The 18,634-nt window shown below is 51.7% G+C and overlaps 1 protein-coding gene across 3 annotated transcripts in view; it reads left to right on the top strand.

The window, feature by feature from the left end:
- LOC140468227 (3',5'-cyclic-AMP phosphodiesterase 4B-like) overlaps nucleotides 1-18,634 on the top strand; it is a 666,103-nt gene that overhangs the window by 411,162 nt on the left and 236,307 nt on the right. For all 3 annotated transcript variants that reach the window (XM_072564484.1, XM_072564485.1, XM_072564486.1), the window contains 3 exons: nucleotides 4,077-4,147; nucleotides 7,258-7,301; nucleotides 10,842-10,954. In XM_072564484.1, coding sequence (XP_072420585.1) covers nucleotides 4,077-4,147; nucleotides 7,258-7,301; nucleotides 10,842-10,954 — 228 coding nt within the window. The remainder of the gene's footprint in view (nucleotides 1-4,076; nucleotides 4,148-7,257; nucleotides 7,302-10,841; nucleotides 10,955-18,634) is intronic.

Below are 18,634 nucleotides of genomic sequence, written 5' to 3'. Positions count from 1 at the left end.
GTTTCTTCTTGACAGAAGAAGTCTGGACAGCGCAGTCCAGACACTAACTACTCAAAAGAACCTGACTCCACCAGTCTCACTGACAGTATAGTCCAGACCCTAACTACATGAGTGACTCTGGCACTGCCTTCCTCTTAGGTAGTACATTCCAGACTAAGGATTCCAAGAATATGTGCCCCATGGGAAGGACAGGCAGATGGCAGAGGGGAAAGAGTTGCCTTGTTAGTAAGACATTAATAGCAAGGAGTAATTTTGGGTCAGAAGGCATAGAAACTGTGTAGAAAAAGTGAGGACTGCAGATGCTGGAGATCAGAGTCGAGAGTGTGGTGCTGGCAAAACACAGTGGGTCAGGCAGAATCCAAGGAGCAGGACAATCGACATTTCGGGCAAGAGCTCTTCATCAGGAATGAGGCTGGGAGCCGAGGGGGTGGAGTGATAAGTGGGAGAGGGTTGGGCTGGGGGGAAGGTAGCTGAGAGTGCAGTAGGTAGATTGGGGTCATAGAAACTGTGTAGGTAGAGTTGAGGAACTGCAAAGAAAAAAATACCCTGTTGGACGTTACGTACAGGCTTCCTAGCAATAGTCAGGTTGTGGAGCAGAAAAGACAGTAATCATGGGAAAATTTCAATATGCAGGTGGAATGGGAAAATCAGGTTGGCAGCAGACCCGAATATTTGTGGAACGTCTATGAGGTTTTTTTTGGAGCAGCTTGTCGTAGAACCCACTAGGGAACAGGCAATTCTGGATTCGGTGATGTGTAATAAGGTAGATTTAATTAGGGAGCTTAAAGTGAAGGAACCCCTAATGGAGCACTGACCATAACATGGTAGAACTCACACCACAGTGTGAGAAGGAGAAGCCAGTATTACGACTGAGTAAAGATAACGACAGAGACATAAGGGAGGAGCTGGTCAAAGTCGATTGGAAAAGGGGCCTAGCAAGGAAAGTAATGGAGCAGCAATGGTTGGAATTTCTGGGGTAATTTGGGAGGCACAGAAGACATTCATCCCAAGGAAGAAGAATCACACCAGGGGGGAGGATGAGGCAACTGTGATTGACAAGGGAAGTCAGGGACAACATAAAAACAAAAGAAAAATCACACACTGTGGTGAAGGTTAGTGGGAAGATCGAGGATTGGAAAGCCTTTAAAAACCAGCAGAGGGTAACTAAAAAAAGCAATAAGAGGAGAGGAGGGTAAAAATGAAATATGAGGGTAAGCTAACTCACAACATAAAAGGTTGCAAGAGTTCTTTTAGATATATAAAAGGTATGAATGAAGCAAGAGCAGACATTGGACCACTGGAGAATGAGGCTGGGCAATGAAGAAATGGTGGAGGAGCTGAATCGATACTTTAGAACAAAGAACAAAGAAAATTTACAGCCCAAGAACAGAATCCTTTGGCCCTCCAAGCCTGAACCGATCCAAATGTACTGTCTAAACCTGTCAGTCAATTCCTGTGCATCTGTATCCCTCTGCTCCCCACCTACTCATGCATCTGTCCAAATGCATCTGAAATGAATCTACCGTGCCTGCCTCTACCAACTCTGCTGGCAACGCGTTCCAGATGTCCACCACCCTCTGTGTGAAGTACTTGCCATGTGTATCCCCCTTAAACTTTTCACCTCTTGTTATTGAATCCCTCACCCTGGGAAAAAGCTTATCGCTATCCACCCTGTCTATACCCTTCATGATTTTGTAAACCTGAATCAGGTCCCCCTTGATCTCCTTTTTCTAATGAAAACAAACCTAACCTACTCAACCTCTCTTCATAGCCAGCCCCTTCCATACCAGGCAACACCCTCGTAAACCTTCTCTGCACCCTCTCCAAAGCGTCCACATCCTTTTGGTAATATGGCGACCAGAACTGTACACAGTATTCTAAATGCGGTCGAACCAATGTCTTGTACAATTTTAACATGACTTGCCAGCTCTTATACTCAATACCCCGTCCAGTGAAGGCAAGCATACTATACGCTTTCTTGACCACTCTATCCACCTGTGCAGCAACCTTCAGGGTACAATGGGCCTGCACTCCCAGATCTCTCTGCTCACCAACTTTTCCCAAGGCTCTTCCGTTCAATGTATAATTTGCTGTTGAATTATTCTTGCCTAAATGCATCACCTCACATTTGTCTGGATTGGACTCTATCTGCCACTTTTCCGCCCAACTCCCCAGTTTATCTATATCCTCCTGCATCAGTCTTCACAGTGGAAGACACCAGTAGCATAGTCAGGAGGCAGAGGTGAGTGTAGTGGCCAACACGAAGGAGAAGGTGCTGGGGAAGTTCAAGGGAATAAAGGATGAAGAGCTTATCCTTGAAACATTGACTCTCCTGTTCCTTGGATGCTGCCTGACCTGCTGTGCTTTTCCAGCACCACACTTTTTGACTCTGATCTTCAGCATCTGCAGTCTACACTTTCTCCCTGCATAAGATGGCAACTGTTTTCTCAATGGGGAAACTTTTCGGAAATTTGAAGCACAAAGGGAGTTAGGAGTCCTAGTTCAGGATTTTTAAAGGTTATTAGTTCAGTTGCCAGTAAGGAAGACAAATACAATGTTTACGTTCACTTCAAGAGTACTGGAAGGCAAGATGTAGTGCTGAGGCTGTATAAGGCTCTGGTCACATTTGGAATACAATGAGCAGTTTTGGCCCCAGTATCTAAGGAAGGATGTGCTGGCCTTGGAGGGGGTCCAGAGCATGTTCACAAGAATGATCCCAAGAATGAAGGGGTTAAAGAGCTGTTGAGGACTCTGAGTCTGCCTCAGTGGAATTTAGAAAGCTGAGGAGGTATCTCATTCAAACTTACAGAATACCGAGATGCCTGGATAGAGTAGATATGGTTAAGATGTTTCCACTACTAGCAGAGACTAGCACCCAAGGGCACAGCCTCAGAGTGTGGGAATGACCTTTTAGAACTGAGGTGAGGATGAATTTGTTCAACCAAAGGATGGTGACTGTGTAGAACTCATTGCTGCAGAGTGCTGTGGAGATCAAGACATGAGTGTATTTAACACAGAGATAGATAGGTTTTTGATTGGAAAGGGGATCGAAGGTTTTGGGGGGAGCGAGTGAAGGCAGCAGAATGAAGTTGAGAAACATATCAGCCAGGATTGAATGGTAGGCTGAGTGGTTTAATTCTGCTCCTATAGCTTCTGGGTCTAACCATTCAAGTGAACCTGCCTCCATCACAGTCTGTCAGGTATCCCAAACTGTAACCACTCACTCTGTGAAAAGGTTTCCATTCATATTACTCCTGTCCTTTTGCCAATCACCTTAAATCTGTGATGAAAGCAAAATATTGCAGAGGCTGGAGATCAGAAATAAAAACAGAAATTGCTGGAGTAACTCATCAAATCTGACTGCATGTGTGGAGAGAGTCAGTATGACATTTCTTCAGAATATCCTAATGCAATATTCTAATGTTTTATACAAGGTTAATATAACTTAATTGCTTTTACTAGCCCATGCTCTGAATCCACCTGCTATTTTAATATATCCCTCCACTCTTGTACACTTTCCGAACCGTACTACCTGTTGTATATTGTATCTCTACATTATTCCTACGAGATAAATCACTTCATACTTCTCTACATTAAATTTAATATGCTAATTGTCCATTCACCCCATCAGCATGTTTCTGACTTGGTGAAGTTCTGCACTAACCTTCTTACAGCTCAGGATGCTTCCAAATTGCATACCATCCACAAAATAGAAATTCTGCATCAATTTTAAAGTCCTCAAAATGAATTTCAGGAGTTACTAACCTCTTTGCCTTTTGCTTTTTTTTTTACCAATCTATATTAGGGTAACTGAAGTTTCCAATTGTCATTCTTGTATATTTGATTTGTAATTGGAAAATACCCCAATGGTTTAAAAAAGGGTGCTGTGCTGAACATGGAGTGAAAACACATTATTGGGAAAATGCAGAAGGAGCTTTACTCTGTTTCTAACATGGTTCTGTACCTGTCCTGGGAGTATTTGATGGGAACAGTGAAGAGGCAACTTTACTCTGTATGTACCCAGAACTGTCTGTGACATATGTCTATTACTTTATCTCTTTCTGTCTTCCTCTCAGATCCTGGCGAGTTTGCGCAGTGTGAGGAACAACTTCACTGTTCTGGCCAACACCCAAGGACCCCCAAATAAGTGAGTACCAGATATCTTCAGGCAACCACAGCCCAGGGTATGGACCAGTCCTCTAGCCATCAATGATTCTGTGATTCACTGAGGGGAGTTCATGAGAATATCACAGCACCCAATCACAAGCGTAGTTCAAAGTTACAGGTTTCATTGATTCAACAATGTACAAGTGGCCATTCAGCCCGGTTAGACCATACTTGTACTCCAAACGAATTCCTCAAGTTCTGTTAAGCTCTTTCACAGTGCTCTCAAATTTCCTATTCGGATCTCCCCCCATGTGTTCATCAAACACCCCCCCTCCCCCCAGTTAATGTTATCGTTAACCACTTCTTATGGCACCAAGTTCCACACTCTCATCCTCCTCATGTTGTACCTTTTAGTGTTGGCTACAGTTCAAAAGTGTTTCTTTGGCTACAAAGCGTTTTGGAACATCCCATGTTGTGATAAGAGTTATCCAAATATAAGTTTTTTTTCTCTTTCTTTAAAATAATTCCTCCTAAATTTTTAATTCCACCTGTGAATGATTATTGCCCAGAGTCAACCACACTGCTCTGCATCTCGAGTCAAGTCTAGGCCAACCAGGTTCAAAGCCCCACAACAGGAGATGGTGAGATTTGAATTTCATACAAATCTGACATTAGGAATCTATTGATGGTCACTAATCCACTGTTGATTGTCGAAAAAACCCATCTGGTTCACTAATGTCCTTCATAGAGGGAACTGGCATCCTTACCTGGTCTGGGTTACATGTGAGTCCAGACCCACAGTAATGTGGTTGACTCTGAATTTCTCTCTGGGTAATTAGGGATGGGTAGCAAGTGTTAGCCTAGTTAGTGATACCCTCATCCTGTGAATGAATGAAAAAATATTAATATCAATGCACTGTTGTTCTCACAAGCGGAAAGAGTTTCTCTGCATTCATTCTACTGGACAGTCATAATTTTACAGACTCTTATCCATTTTTCCCTTGGGCTCCTTTTTACCAGATTAGCCTCTGCCTGGTCAGGAAAATGTCAGCTGTTACTGATTAACCCGAGTTAGCAGCTGGAAAATGAACTTAGTGACTCCTGGTCCCCTTGCAGCAAACACACGCTTGTTTCAAATCTTCACAGGATTATCTCAGTGTCCTGATATAATCACCCCAGAGAAACAATGGAATTGCCTGATACTGGGAAGATGAGCTGAGCTCCTCCTCGTGAATTCCCAGTCTACCCCTGCTGGAGAGATCTGATCAATCCCTCAGAGAAACCCAGTAGATCATCTGAGGGGGACCTTGGGTGAATTTTCAGACAGTTCTGTTCGGGTGAGGTTATGGGGTAGTTGTTTTGAGTAATCTGCTTGAATGCAAGAGAAACCCTGAAGTTATACCTTTGCACTGTACTCCCCTAGGGGGTTGTGGTATTACAGCTTTCTGCATCATGGAAAGGCCAATATCAGCCTGCAGTGAGCATGAAATATGGTGCAGACTCTCAAAGTCCTGAATTTTCCCAGAGTAAAAAAACAGCAGATAGCAGCCAATTCCATAATTCCCGCCCCTATTCCCAGTGCCTCCAATTTCTGGTGGTGCAGGATAGGGATATGCATCCCAAATTGCAAGGGTCAGGATGTCCTAGTCTCCAGCAGTTACTACAGAGTCAGGTCAGCTTGCCCATGACTCATGGTTCACAGACCCCAGCTGTGAACTAGTCTACATCCGCAATCTCTTTGGAAGGGAAATTGAAAAAAAAACTTAAACCATGCTCCTTCCACGCTAGGAATAGCTTACTATGATCTTGCAAGGATGTCAATCTAGCAAGAGCTGAAAATGTGTTGCTGGAAAAGTGCAGCAGGTCAGGCAGCATCCAAGGAACAGGAGAATCGACGTTTTGGGCATAAGCCCTTCTTCAGGAATGAGGAAAGTGTGTCCAGCAGGCTAAGATAAAAGGTAGGGAGGAGGGAATTGGGGGAGGGGCATTGGAAATGCGATAGGTGGAGGGAGGTCAAGGTGAGGGTGATAGGCCGGAGTGGGGGTGGGGATGGAGAGGTCAGGAAGAAGATTGCAGGTTAGGAAGGTGGTGCTGAGTTCGAGGGATTCGACTGAGACAACCTCCACTCCCGGCACCTTCCCCTGCAACCGCAAGAAATGCAATCCGCTGCACCTGATATGGCCTCCTCTACATTGGGGAGACAGGCCGCCTACTTGCGGAACGTTTCAGAGAACACCTCTGGGACACCCGAACCAACCAACCCAACCACCCCGTGGCTCAACACTTCAACACCCCTCCCACTCCACCAAGGACATGCAGGTCCTTGGACTCCTCCATCGCCAGACCATAGCAACACGACTATCACCATCACCACGACTACACAAGGAAAACCTCCTCACTCAAACTACACACCTCAGTAACCAGATTCTGTCCAAGAGTTACTGCAGAGCCAGCACAGAGAAGTCCATTTGAAGGATAATTGAAGGCCCCATGGATAGCACTCAATCACTTGGTATCTCATTAAGTGCAACAATAGTGCAATCCTAAAATCAAATCAAACAGTGGAAATTCTACACATCGTAATTTATTGTGTATGTGTGTGTGTGTGTGTGTGTGTACCTCAATGTACATTTACTTGTTTCCTGTCTGTGAGTACTTTTCTGAGTGCTGTCTGCGTGCTGTGTGTGTGTATTTCCTGTCTACTGTATCCTGTCTGTGTGTTGTCTGTACGTATTCTGTCTGTGTCTATCCTGTTTGATGCCATCTGTGTGTAGCTTATCTGGATGAATATTATCAGAAGCCACATGACACCTGGGTATAGTCTCACAGGTTTATTTGAAATCACCAGCTTTCAGAGCACTGCTCCTTTACCTGACAAAAGAGCAGCGTTCCAAAAGCTTGTGATTTCAAATAAACCTGGTGTCATGTGTTTTCTGAGCTTGTCCACCCCAGTCCAACACCGGCAGTTCCACTTCATGTGTGAATATTGCCTGTCATAATCCTTTCCATGCACTGTCTCCTATCTGCATTCTTTCAGAGCACGTCTGGTCTCTGTCCATCTTGTGTGCATGCTGTCTGCACAATCCTGCAAGCAGCTCTCACCCCCATGCCTTTACAAGCACTTACTTGTTTTTCTGATTTTCTCCACAGGAGGTCACCAGCAGGACCACAGCCTGCACTGTGCACCCTGTCAGGTAATTAAACCTCTTCCACACAACAAAGAAATGAAAGAGCACCTTGTTAATCTGTAGCTGCTGTGACATGGCAGCAGGCATTTACAGTCATTGCAGCTGTAGCAGGTTAGGAGTCCATAGTGTCTGGTTCAAAACCTCTGCAGAGGAGATCCACAACATGTAGGTGATGCAGTTCCTGAATCACAGCAAGTTTACAGTACAGAAAGTCTGCCTGGCCCACCAACCTGTGCTGGCTGAGAAGACAAGTCCCCAGCCTAATCCCACTTTGTGGCATTTCATCCGTAGGTCTGCAGTTACAATAGGAGACGGTGAGGTCTGCAGATGCTGGAGATCAGAGTTGAGAGTGTGTTGCTGGAAAAGCCCAGCAGGTCAGTCAGCATCAAAGGAGCAGGTTGAGATGCATTTCCAGACACCTTTTAAATGAAGTGAGAATTTCTGCCTCTATGACCCTTTCAGACCCCTTGCGCCTTTTGGGGGAAGATAGTTTTTTTCCTCCTTCAGTCAGTCTACTAATTATTTTAAATCTATGTGTCATAGTCTGATCTTTCTATGAAGGTAAATGGCCTTTCCCATCCACTCTATCCAATTCTTAGACTGTTGTACATCTCAATCAGATCTCCCATCACCCTCCTCTGTTCTAAGGAGAACAACTCCAGCCTATCCAATCTTTCTTCAAAGTTTCATTTGTCCTGTCCTGTCCTTGTAAATCCCATCCCAACTCTATCTACGAAAGTTACATCCTTTCTGTTATAGAGGATCAGAATTTCACACAACCTTCCATGATTTCACAGGACAGATACAGTATAGGGTTAGATGAAAGTGAAATATCCCCTTCACTGTCCCTATCAAACACCCCTAGGACAGAGACTGCCCAGGGTTAGATACAGAGTAAAGCTGCCTCTACACCATCTGCATCAAACACTCCCAAGACAGGCACAATACCATGTTACATATAGGGTAAAGCTCCGTTTACTTTTTTAAACTGAAAATGAAGCTACCTGTACACTGTCGCCAGCAAACACTTCCTGACAGGTTCAGCTCAGGATTAGATACAGAGTAAAGTTTCCTTTGCACTGTCCCCATCAACCACTCCTAAGACAGGTAAAGCACTGTAAGAGATTATAATAAGCTGCATTTATTTCCTGTAACTCTATAAGAGGAAACTGTGTTTGTTCCTGCCACAGTAAATTGTTGGGTTTACAGTGTGACTTTCAGTGAATTTCTGATTTATGAATAAAGCTCGAGCAGTCAGTGTGCTGGGCCTTTGGGAGTTTAGGAAAGGGGCTGCTCTGCTCAGCTCTGACAATTAAATATTTCCAAAGTGGCAAGTAACATTGTCCCTGCACAAGTCCCAGGTAATGACTGCCTCCACCATAACAGAATCTAACCATCAACCCTCGATATTCAATTGCATTACCATCACTGAATCATCCCCTATCAGCAACCTAGGGATTAACTAGAGGGCATAGGTTTAGGGTGAGAGGGGAAAGATATAAAAGAGAGCTAAGGGGCAACTTTTTCACACAGAGGGTGGTCCATGTATGGAATGAGCTGCCAGAGGAAGTGGTGGAGGCTGGTACAATTGCAACATTTAAGAGGCATTTGGATGGGTATACGAATAGGAAGGGTTTGGAGGGATATGGGCTGGGTGCTGGCAGGTGGGACTAGATTGGGTTGGGATATCTGGTCGGCATGGACGGGTTGGACCGAAGGGTCTGTTTCCATGCTGTACATCTCTATGACTCTATGACTGTATGATTACCGTTGACCAGAACTGAACTGGATGAGCCATATAAAAACTGTGCCTATGAGAACAAGTTAGAGGATAGGAATAACTCACCTCCTGACTCCCCAGAGTTTGTGCATCTGTTCCAAGGTCCAAATCAGGAGTGTGATGCAATATTCCCCACTTGCCTGAATGGAGGCAACTCCAACAACTCTCAAGAGGCTTAACACCATCCAGGACAAAGCAACCCGCTTGATTGGCACCACATCCACAAACATCCACTCCTTCCACTACAGGCACTGAGTAGCAGCAGTGTATACTATCTACATGGTGCAGTGCAGAAATTTACCAAAGATGCTTAAAAGCACCTTCGGAATCTACAACCACTTGCATCTGGAAGGACAAGGGCAGCAGGTTTATGGGAACACCACTACCTACAAGTTCCCCTCCAAGCTACTCACCATCCTGAAATGGAAATATATGGCCATTGCTTCACTGTCACTGGATCAAAATCCTGGAATTCCATCTCTAAGGGAATTGTGGGTCAACTTACAGCACATGGATTCCCAGCAGTTCAAGAAGGTGGCTCACCTTCACCTTCTCAAGGACATTAAAGATGGGCAATGACTGTTGGCCCAGCCAATCATGGTCACATCCCATGAATCAAACGAAACAAAGGTATGGCAGTAGAAGGCACTCTGTCACCGTCTGCTCAATTTCCCATTTTTTATGGTTTAATTTATACTGAAGTAGTTTTCTGATTGTATGAAAATTCAAAAACAAGAAGAGATGATTGTCCCCTCCCTTACCCACTTCCCCATATAGTCTGAGCTGTACTGATACTGTTCAGTCTACTCATTCACTTTCCATTCCTCTCCTGACCCTGACCTCTGCCTTCTGTAATCTTCCCCTCCACCCTTCCCTCTTGGTTTTCACATCGCTCCCTCTCAGTTGCTAACCCCATGCTGCTCTCACCAATGACCACCCTGACTCTCCCTCCCCTTTTTCCTTGCCATGACTCTTTCTTTCCCCTCTCCCTGTTCCATACCTTGTTAATCAACCGCCCTTATCCTCCCCTTACTCTCTGCCAAGTGGGAGAATTTAGAAATAGGTTGGTCACTAGTTATGTGAACAAGTGTTCTGATGTGAAGGTGACAGTCTCCTCTTAGAAGGGAAAACCAGGAAACCATGTAAAGATACACTGCTCCCACCCATTGTGTTAGGGAGCTTCAGCACACTGAGTACTGAATTATGACTGGTTTGTCACCATTGTGGCCAACACCCACTGAAAACATACTTGGGCATATTATAACCATGCAACGTCTACCTCAATTTTGGGTAATCTCTGTCTCATCACTTTCTGAATGATTTTTCCACGGCCCACATCTCAAAAAGAATATATTTGCCTTTCAGTGGCCACAGCACAGATTCACCAGAAACTGTAAAATCATGAGAACAGGTTGTAGTGTCTGCGTTTCCCTTTGCTCGAATATTGAAGATTCAAAAAATGGTGAATCAAGTGTTGAAGATGGTGAAAGAATTTGCGAATATGTTTAGGGAGGAGCTATTCTCGTCTGGTGGGAGAGCCCAGAAACTGGAGGACAGATCTTAAAATCAGGGCAAAGCTGTTCTGGAGTCAGATTAGTAAATACTCGTTCACATAATGGGTATGTGTCCAGTATGTTTGAAAGAGAGAGAGATTGGGGTGGAGGGGTGGAGATAGTGTGTGAAATGGTGGTAAAAAGACCCTCCACACTAGGTTAGCGTAATGAGAGCTCCTCACTTTAACCATGCTCATGGCTTTGTGTTTCCAGATGAAACTTACCAGCAACTGGCAAAGGAAACCCTGGAGGAACTGGATTGGTGTTTGGACCAACTAGAGACAATCCAGACCTACCGCTCTGTCAGTGAGATGGCCTCTAACAAGGTGAGCAAGTGGGAGCAGGGTGTGGGAAAACACAATTGGGCTGCAGTGCAGTATTGGCAACTGATGTTTTTGATTCACTTAATGAACATATTTGAAACTTGTGTGTCTCCCTGAAGCCAATGTTTCTTTATTAAAAGGAGGCTTTGAATTTGATCTGTGCACAAATTCAGTCAACCTCCTGGTCGGAGCATAAGAAATGTGCAAGCTCCAAGTTCATTTACTTGTCAACAGTCAATTCTTTGAATAACAACATACAAAATAAGAACAGAAGTAGACCATCCAGCCCCTCAAGCCTGATAAATAAGATTATCGCTGATCTCTTTGACTTTTGAAATCCCAAAACACTGTAGCCAACTTGTTCCACATACCTTCACGGTTTCCTCTGCTCAGACTGAAGACCCCAGTTTCAGAATGAGTGATGTTACAGTCAAACTTCAGATAAAGTTCCACTGTGTTGTGGTCACTATTTCCCAACAGCTACTTTAAGCAAGTTTATTAATTCACCAAGGGGTTGTAGGATCACTGCCTTTCCTAGTCCCACCCCTCCACTAGTAGCAACGAATTTTAAATTTAACCAAACAAACTTATTCTTACAAAGATGTAAACATTATTCACAGTTTGGATTTTCAAATATATATATATATACCTACCCTTTTCAATATATCTACAGAAACCCACACAATCTGAGTAGAAACAAAAGCATGCACTCTCTGCCAAGTATAAACTTAATGTACTTTGGCGAAGTGGTAGTTAAACTGTTTTGACCAAGATGGGGAGAGGTCATTGCCTTTATCTAGTCCCTCTACTCCACAGATTACAACATAAATTAATTGTTTTGCCTGGTTCTCATCATGGTCAACTATATGTTTTCTCTATATAAAACATAGAATAAAAAGATCCATTAATCAGGTTTCTTTAATAAACACAAAAGTATTGATTTATGATAAGCAAAACTTATTCAATGATTATGCAAAACTGATAAACATATTATGTTTGTAATATTAAAAGATATCCCTTTAAAAAACTCAGCAATACACACAAACAAACACACACAAGACAAAGCGGCAAATAAAAGAGTTCTCTCCTCAAACATTTGCTTTGGAGAATAAAAAACTTTACCCAATAATTTTAGTTCTTGAAGGCATAAAGAATCAGCTTTGAGATACTCAGGTGACTTAGTATGGTCCTTTGGCAGATATAGACAGGTGTCATCAAACATAGGTAATTGTATCTGGGATCTTGGCAGACACAGCTTCCTCAGGAAACACAGCATTGAGGAGTCTTCAAATCGCTCTTCGAGAGAAACAGACAGATCGAGCCAAGCAGCTATTTTTTTCAATGCTATTCCCCAACTGAAAGACAAAGCTATCTCTAAGCCTGCAAATAAAGCCTGTTCAAATAAAACTGCCAGAAAACTCAGTATGCACAGTCAGATGTTTTCCCTGAGGTGAGTTCAAGCAAACAAATACAGCAATTATCTGGAAACATGCTTTTCTCAGGCAACGCCTTGTTAAAACAGAAGTCCTTCCAATGACTTAGATTATGTCTGAGATTAATTACTTACCTCATTGGTTGCAGTTGACTGAAGTCCCTTTGTCAAACAATGGGGTAGATTCTAAGAAAATCCTCTTCAGGATTTTGACACAATGGATAAAGGTTACTTCTGGTGGTTTTCACCTCCAGAGTAGGACAATGACATGAACAGGGACACAGTGTGGACACAATCATAGTGGGAGGAGGGACTCTGGGTTAGTGCAGACAGGGTGGGCAGACACAGTGTAAGCAGAGACCGTGAGTGGAGGCACACAGTGTGAGCAGAGACATGGCATGGTCAGGGACATAGCGCAGACAGACGGGATGAGGGTGAGGACGGGGAGAGGGCGGGGACGGGGAGACGGCGGGGACGGGGAGAGGGTGGGGACGGGGAGAGGGTGGGGACGGGGAGAGGGCGGGGATGGGGAGAGGGCGGGGACGGGGAAAGGGTGGGGACGGGGAGAGGGTGAGGACGGGGAGAGGGTGGGGATGGGGAGAGGGCGGGGACGGGGAAAGGGTGGGGACGGGGAGAGGGTGAGGACGGGGAGAGGGTGGGGACGGGGAGAGGGCGGGGACGGGGAGAGGGCGGGGACGGGGAGAGGGCGGGGACGGGGAGAGGGCGGGGACGGGGAGAGGGTGGGGACGGGGAGAGGGCGGGGATGGGGAGAGGGTGGGGACGGGGAGAGGGTGGGGACGGGGAGAGGGTGGGGACGGGATGAGGGTGAGGACGGGGAGAGGGTGGGGACGGGGAGAGGGTGGGGACGGGGAGAGGGTGGGGACGGGGAGAGGGTGGGGACGGGGAGAGGGTGGGGACAGGGAGAGGGTGGGGACGGGGAGAGGGTGGGGACGGGGAGAGGGCGGGGACGGGGAGAGGGCGGGGACGGGGAAAGGGTGGGGAGAGGGAGAGGGTGGGGATGGGAAGAGGGTGGGGAGAGGGAGAGGGTGGGGACAGGGAGAGGGTGGGGATGGGAAGAGGGTGGGGACGGGGAGAGGGTGGGGACGGGGAGAGGGCGGGGACGGGGAGAGGGTGGGGAGAGGGAGAGGGTGGGGACGGGGAGAGGGTGGGGATGGGAAGAGGGTGGGGACGGGGAGAGGGTGGGGACGGGGAGAGGGTGGGGACGGGGAGAGGGTGGGGACGGGGAGAGGGCGGGGACGGGGAAAGGGTGGGGAGAGGGAGAGGGTGGGGACAGGGAGAGGGTGGGGATGGGAAGAGGGTGGGGAGAGGGAGAGGGTGGGGACAGGGAGAGGGTGGGGATGGGAAGAGGGTGGGGAGAGGGAGAGGGTGGGGACGGGGAGAGGGTGGGGATGGGAAGAGGGTGGGGACGGGGAGAGGGTGGGGACGGGGAGAGGGTGGGGATGGGAAGAGGGTGGGGAGAGGGAGAGGGTGGGGACGGGGAGAGGGTGGGGACGGGGAGAGGGTGGGGAGAGGGAGAGGGTGGGGACGGGGAGAGGGTGGGGATGGGAAGAGGGTGGGGACGGGGAGAGGGTGGGGACGGGGAGAGGGCGGGGACGGGGAGAGGGTGGGGAGAGGGAGAGGGTGGGGACAGGGAGAGGGTGGGGACGGGGAGAGGGTGGGGAGAGGGAGAGGGTGGGGAGGGGGAGAGGGTGGGGAGAGGGAGAGGGTGGGGACGGGGAGAGGGTGGGGAGAGGGAGAGGGTGGGGACGGGGAGAGGGTGGGGAGAGGGAGAGGGTGGGGAGAGGGAGAGGGTGGGGAGGGGGAGAGGGTGGGGAGGGGGAGAGGGTGGGGAGAGGGAGAGGGTGGGGACGGGGAGAGGGTGGGGAGAGGGAGAGGGTGGGGAGGGGGAGAGGGTGGGGAGAGGGAGAGGGTGGGGACGGGGAGAGGGTGGGGACGGGGAGAGGGTGGGGAGAGGGAGAGGGTGGGGAGGGGGAGAGGGTGGGGACGGGGAGAGGGTGGGGAGGGGGAGAGGGTGGGGACGGGGAGAGGGTGGGGAGAGGGAGAGGGTGGGGACGGGGAGAGGGTGGGGACGGGGAGAGGGTGGGGACGGGGAGAGGGTGGGGAGAGGGAGAGGGTGGGGAGGGGGAGAGGGTGGGGAGAGGGAGAGGGTGGGGACGGGGAGAGGGTGGGGAGAGGGAGAGGGTGGGGACGGGGAGAGGGTGGGGACGGGGAGAGGGTGGGGAGAGGGAGAGGGTGGGGAGGGGGAGAGGGTGGGGACGGGGAGAGGGTGGGGAGGGGGAGAGGGTGGGGAGAGGGAGAGGGTGGGGAGGGGGAGAGGGTGGGGACGGGGAGAGGGCGGGGAGAGGGAGAGGGTGGGGAGGGGGAGAGGGTGGGGACGGGGAGAGGGCGGGGACGGGAAAAGGGTGGGGAGGGGGAGAGGGTGGGGAGAGGGAGAGGGTGGGGACGGGGAGAGGGTGGGGAGAGGGAGAGGGTGGGGACGGGGAGAGGGTGGGGACGGGGAGAGGGTGGGGACGGGGAGAGGGTGGGGATGGGAAGAGGGTGGGGACGGGGAGAGGGTGGGGACGGGGAGAGGGTGGGGACGGGGAGAGGGTGGGGACGGGGAGAGGGCGGGGACGGGGAGAGGGTGGGGACGGGGAGAGGGCGGGGACGGGGAGAGGGCGGGGACGGGGAAAGGGTGGGGACAGGGAGAGGGTGGGGACGGGGAGAGGGTGGGGACGGGGAGAGGGCGGGGACGGGGAGAGGGCGGGGACGGGGAAAGGGTGGGGAGAGGGAGAGGGTGGGGATGGGAAGAGGGTGGGGAGAGGGAGAGGGTGGGGACAGGGAGAGGGTGGGGATGGGAAGAGGGTGGGGACGGGGAGAGGGTGGGGATGGGAAGAGGGTGGGGACGGGGAGAGGGTGGGGACGGGGAGAGGGTGGGGACGGGGAGAGGGTGGGGACGGGGAGAGGGCGGGGACGGGGAGAGGGCGGGGACGGGGAAAGGGTGGGGAGAGGGAGAGGGTGGGGACAGGGAGAGGGTGGGGATGGGAAGAGGGTGGGGAGAGGGAGAGGGTGGGGACAGGGAGAGGGTGGGGATGGGAAGAGGGTGGGGACGGGGAGAGGGTGGGGAGAGGGAGAGGGTGGGGACGGGGAGAGGGTGGGGATGGGAAGAGGGTGGGGACGGGGAGAGGGTGGGGACGGGGAGAGGGCGGGGACGGGGAGAGGGTGGGGAGAGGGAGAGGGTGGGGACGGGGAGAGGGTGGGGATGGGAAGAGGGTGGGGACGGGGAGAGGGTGGGGACGGGGAGAGGGTGGGGACGGGGAGAGGGCGGGGACGGGGAAAGGGTGGGGAGAGGGAGAGGGTGGGGACAGGGAGAGGGTGGGGATGGGAAGAGGGTGGGGAGAGGGAGAGGGTGGGGACAGGGAGAGGGTGGGGATGGGAAGAGGGTGGGGACGGGGAGAGGGTGGGGAGAGGGAGAGGGTGGGGACGGGGAGAGGGTGGGGATGGGAAGAGGGTGGGGACGGGGAGAGGGTGGGGACGGGGAGAGGGCGGGGAGGGGGAGAGGGTGGGGAGAGGGAGAGGGTGGGGACGGGGAGAGGGTGGGGAGAGGGAGAGGGTGGGGACGGGGAGAGGGTGGGGAGAGGGAGAGGGTGGGGACGGGGAGAGGGTGGGGACGGGGAGAGGGTGGGGAGAGGGAGAGGGTGGGGAGAGGGAGAGGGTGGGGAGGGGGAGAGGGTGGGGAGGGGGAGAGGGTGGGGAGAGGGAGAGGGTGGGGACGGGGAGAGGGTGGGGAGAGGGAGAGGGTGGGGAGGGGGAGAGGGTGGGGAGAGGGAGAGGGTGGGGACGGGGAGAGGGTGGGGACGGGGAGAGGGTGGGGAGAGGGAGAGGGTGGGGAGGGGGAGAGGGTGGGGACGGGGAGAGGGTGGGGAGGGGGAGAGGGTGGGGACGGGGAGAGGGTGGGGAGAGGGAGAGGGTGGGGACGGGGAGAGGGTGGGGACGGGGAGAGGGTGGGGACGGGGAGAGGGTGGGGAGAGGGAGAGGGTGGGGACGGGGAGAGGGTGGGGAGGGGGAGAGGGTGGGGAGAGGGAGAGGGTGGGGACGGGGAGAGGGTGGGGAGAGGGAGAGGGTGGGGACGGGGAGAGGGTGGGGACGGGGAGAGGGTGGGGAGAGGGAGAGGGTGGGGAGGGGGAGAGGGTGGGGACGGGGAGAGGGTGGGGAGGGGGAGAGGGTGGGGAGAGGGAGAGGGTGGGGAGGGGGAGAGGGTGGGGACGGGGAGAGGGCGGGGAGAGGGAGAGGGTGGGGAGGGGGAGAGGGTGGGGACGGGGAGAGGGCGGGGACGGGAAAAGGGTGGGGAGGGGGAGAGGGTGGGGAGAGGGAGAGGGTGGGGACGGGGAGAGGGTGGGGACGGGGAGAGGGTGGGGACGGGGAGAGGGTGGGGAGAGGGAGAGGGTGGGGACGGGGAGAGGGTGGGGAGAGGGAGAGGGTGGGGACGGGGAGAGGGTGGGGACGGGGAGAGGGTGGGGACGGGGAGAGGGTGGGGAGAGGGAGAGGGTGGGGAGAGGGAGAGGGTGGGGAGAGGGAGAGGGTGGGGACGGGGAGAGGGTGGGGACGGGGACACAGTGTGAACAGGGACACGGTGTGAACAGGGACACAGTGTGAACAGGGACACGGTGTGAACAGGGACAGGGTGTGAACAGGGACACAGTGTGAGGAGGGACACGGTGTGAACAGGGACACAGTGTGAACAGGGACACGGTGTGAACAGGGACACGGTGTGAGGAGGGACACGGTGTGAACAGGGACACAGTGTGAACAGGGACACGGTGTGAACAGGGACACAGTGTGAACAGGGACACAGTGTGAACAGGGACACGGTGTGAACAGGGACACAGTGTGAACAGGGACACGGTGTGTACAGGGACACGGTGTGAACAGGGACACAGTGTGAACAGGGACACGGTGTGAGGGCGGACAAGGTGTGAACATGGACACAGTGTGAACAGGGACACGGTGTGAAAAGGGACACGGTGTGAGCAGGGACACAGTGTGAACAGGGGGGACACGGTGTGAAACGGGACACGGTGTGAGGAGGGTCACAGTGTGAACAGGGACACGGTGTGAACAGGGACACAGTGTGAACAGGGACACAGTGTGAACAGGGACACAGTGTGAACAGGGACACGGTGTGAGGAGGGACACAGTGTGAACAGGGACACGGTGTGAACAGGGACACGGTGTGAACAGGGACACAGTGTGAACGGGGACACAGTGTGAACGGGGACAGGGTGTGAACAGGGACACAGTGTGAACAGGGACACTGTGTGAACAGGGACACGGTGTGAACAGGGACACAGTGTGAACAGGGACACTGTGTGAACGGGTCACAGTGTGAACAGGGACACGGTGTGAACAGGGACACGGTGTGAACAGGGACACAGTGTGAACAGGGACACGGTGTGAGGAGGGACACAGTGTGAACAGGGGACACAGTGTGAACGGGGACACGGTGTGAACAGGGACACGGTGTGAATAGGGGACACGGTGTGAGGAGGGACACGGTGTGAATAGGGACACGGTGTGAGCAGGGACACAGTGTGAACGGGGACACGGTGTGAACAGGGACACGGTGTGAATAGGGACACGGTGTGAGCAGGGACACGGTGTGAACGGGGACAGGGTGTGAACAGGGACACAGTGTGAGGAGGGACACAGTGTGAACAGGGACACAGTGTTAACAGGGACACGGTGTGAACAGGGACACAGTGTGAGAAGGAACACGGTGTGAACAGGGACACAGTGTGAACAGGGACACAGTGTGAGAAGGAACACGGTGTGAACAGGGACACGGTGTGAACAGGGACACAGTGTGAGAAGGAACACGGTGTGAACAGGGACACAGTGTGAACAGGGACACAGTGTTAACAGGGACACAGTGTGAGCAGGGACACAGTGTGAACAGGGACACGGTGTGAAAAGGGACACGGTGTGAACAGGGACACAGTGTGAACAGGGACACAGTGTGAACAGGGACACGGTGTTAACAGGGACACAGTGTGAGCAGGGACACAGTGTGAACAGGGACACGGTGTGAAAAGGGACACGGTGTGAACAGGGACACAGTGTGAACAGGGACACGGTGTGAAAAGGGGACACGGGTGTGAACAGGGACACAGGTGTGAGCAGGGACACAGTGTGAACAGGGACACAGTGTGAACAGGGACACAGTGTGAACAGGGACACAGTGTGAGCAGGAA

The sequence above is a fragment of the Chiloscyllium punctatum genome, chromosome 46 (genome assembly GCF_047496795.1).
Source record: "Chiloscyllium punctatum isolate Juve2018m chromosome 46, sChiPun1.3, whole genome shotgun sequence".
Lineage (NCBI taxonomy): Eukaryota > Metazoa > Chordata > Chondrichthyes > Orectolobiformes > Hemiscylliidae > Chiloscyllium > Chiloscyllium punctatum.
Note: the sequence above shows the minus strand (reverse complement) of the source record. Positions and strands in the feature narration are given on the sequence as shown.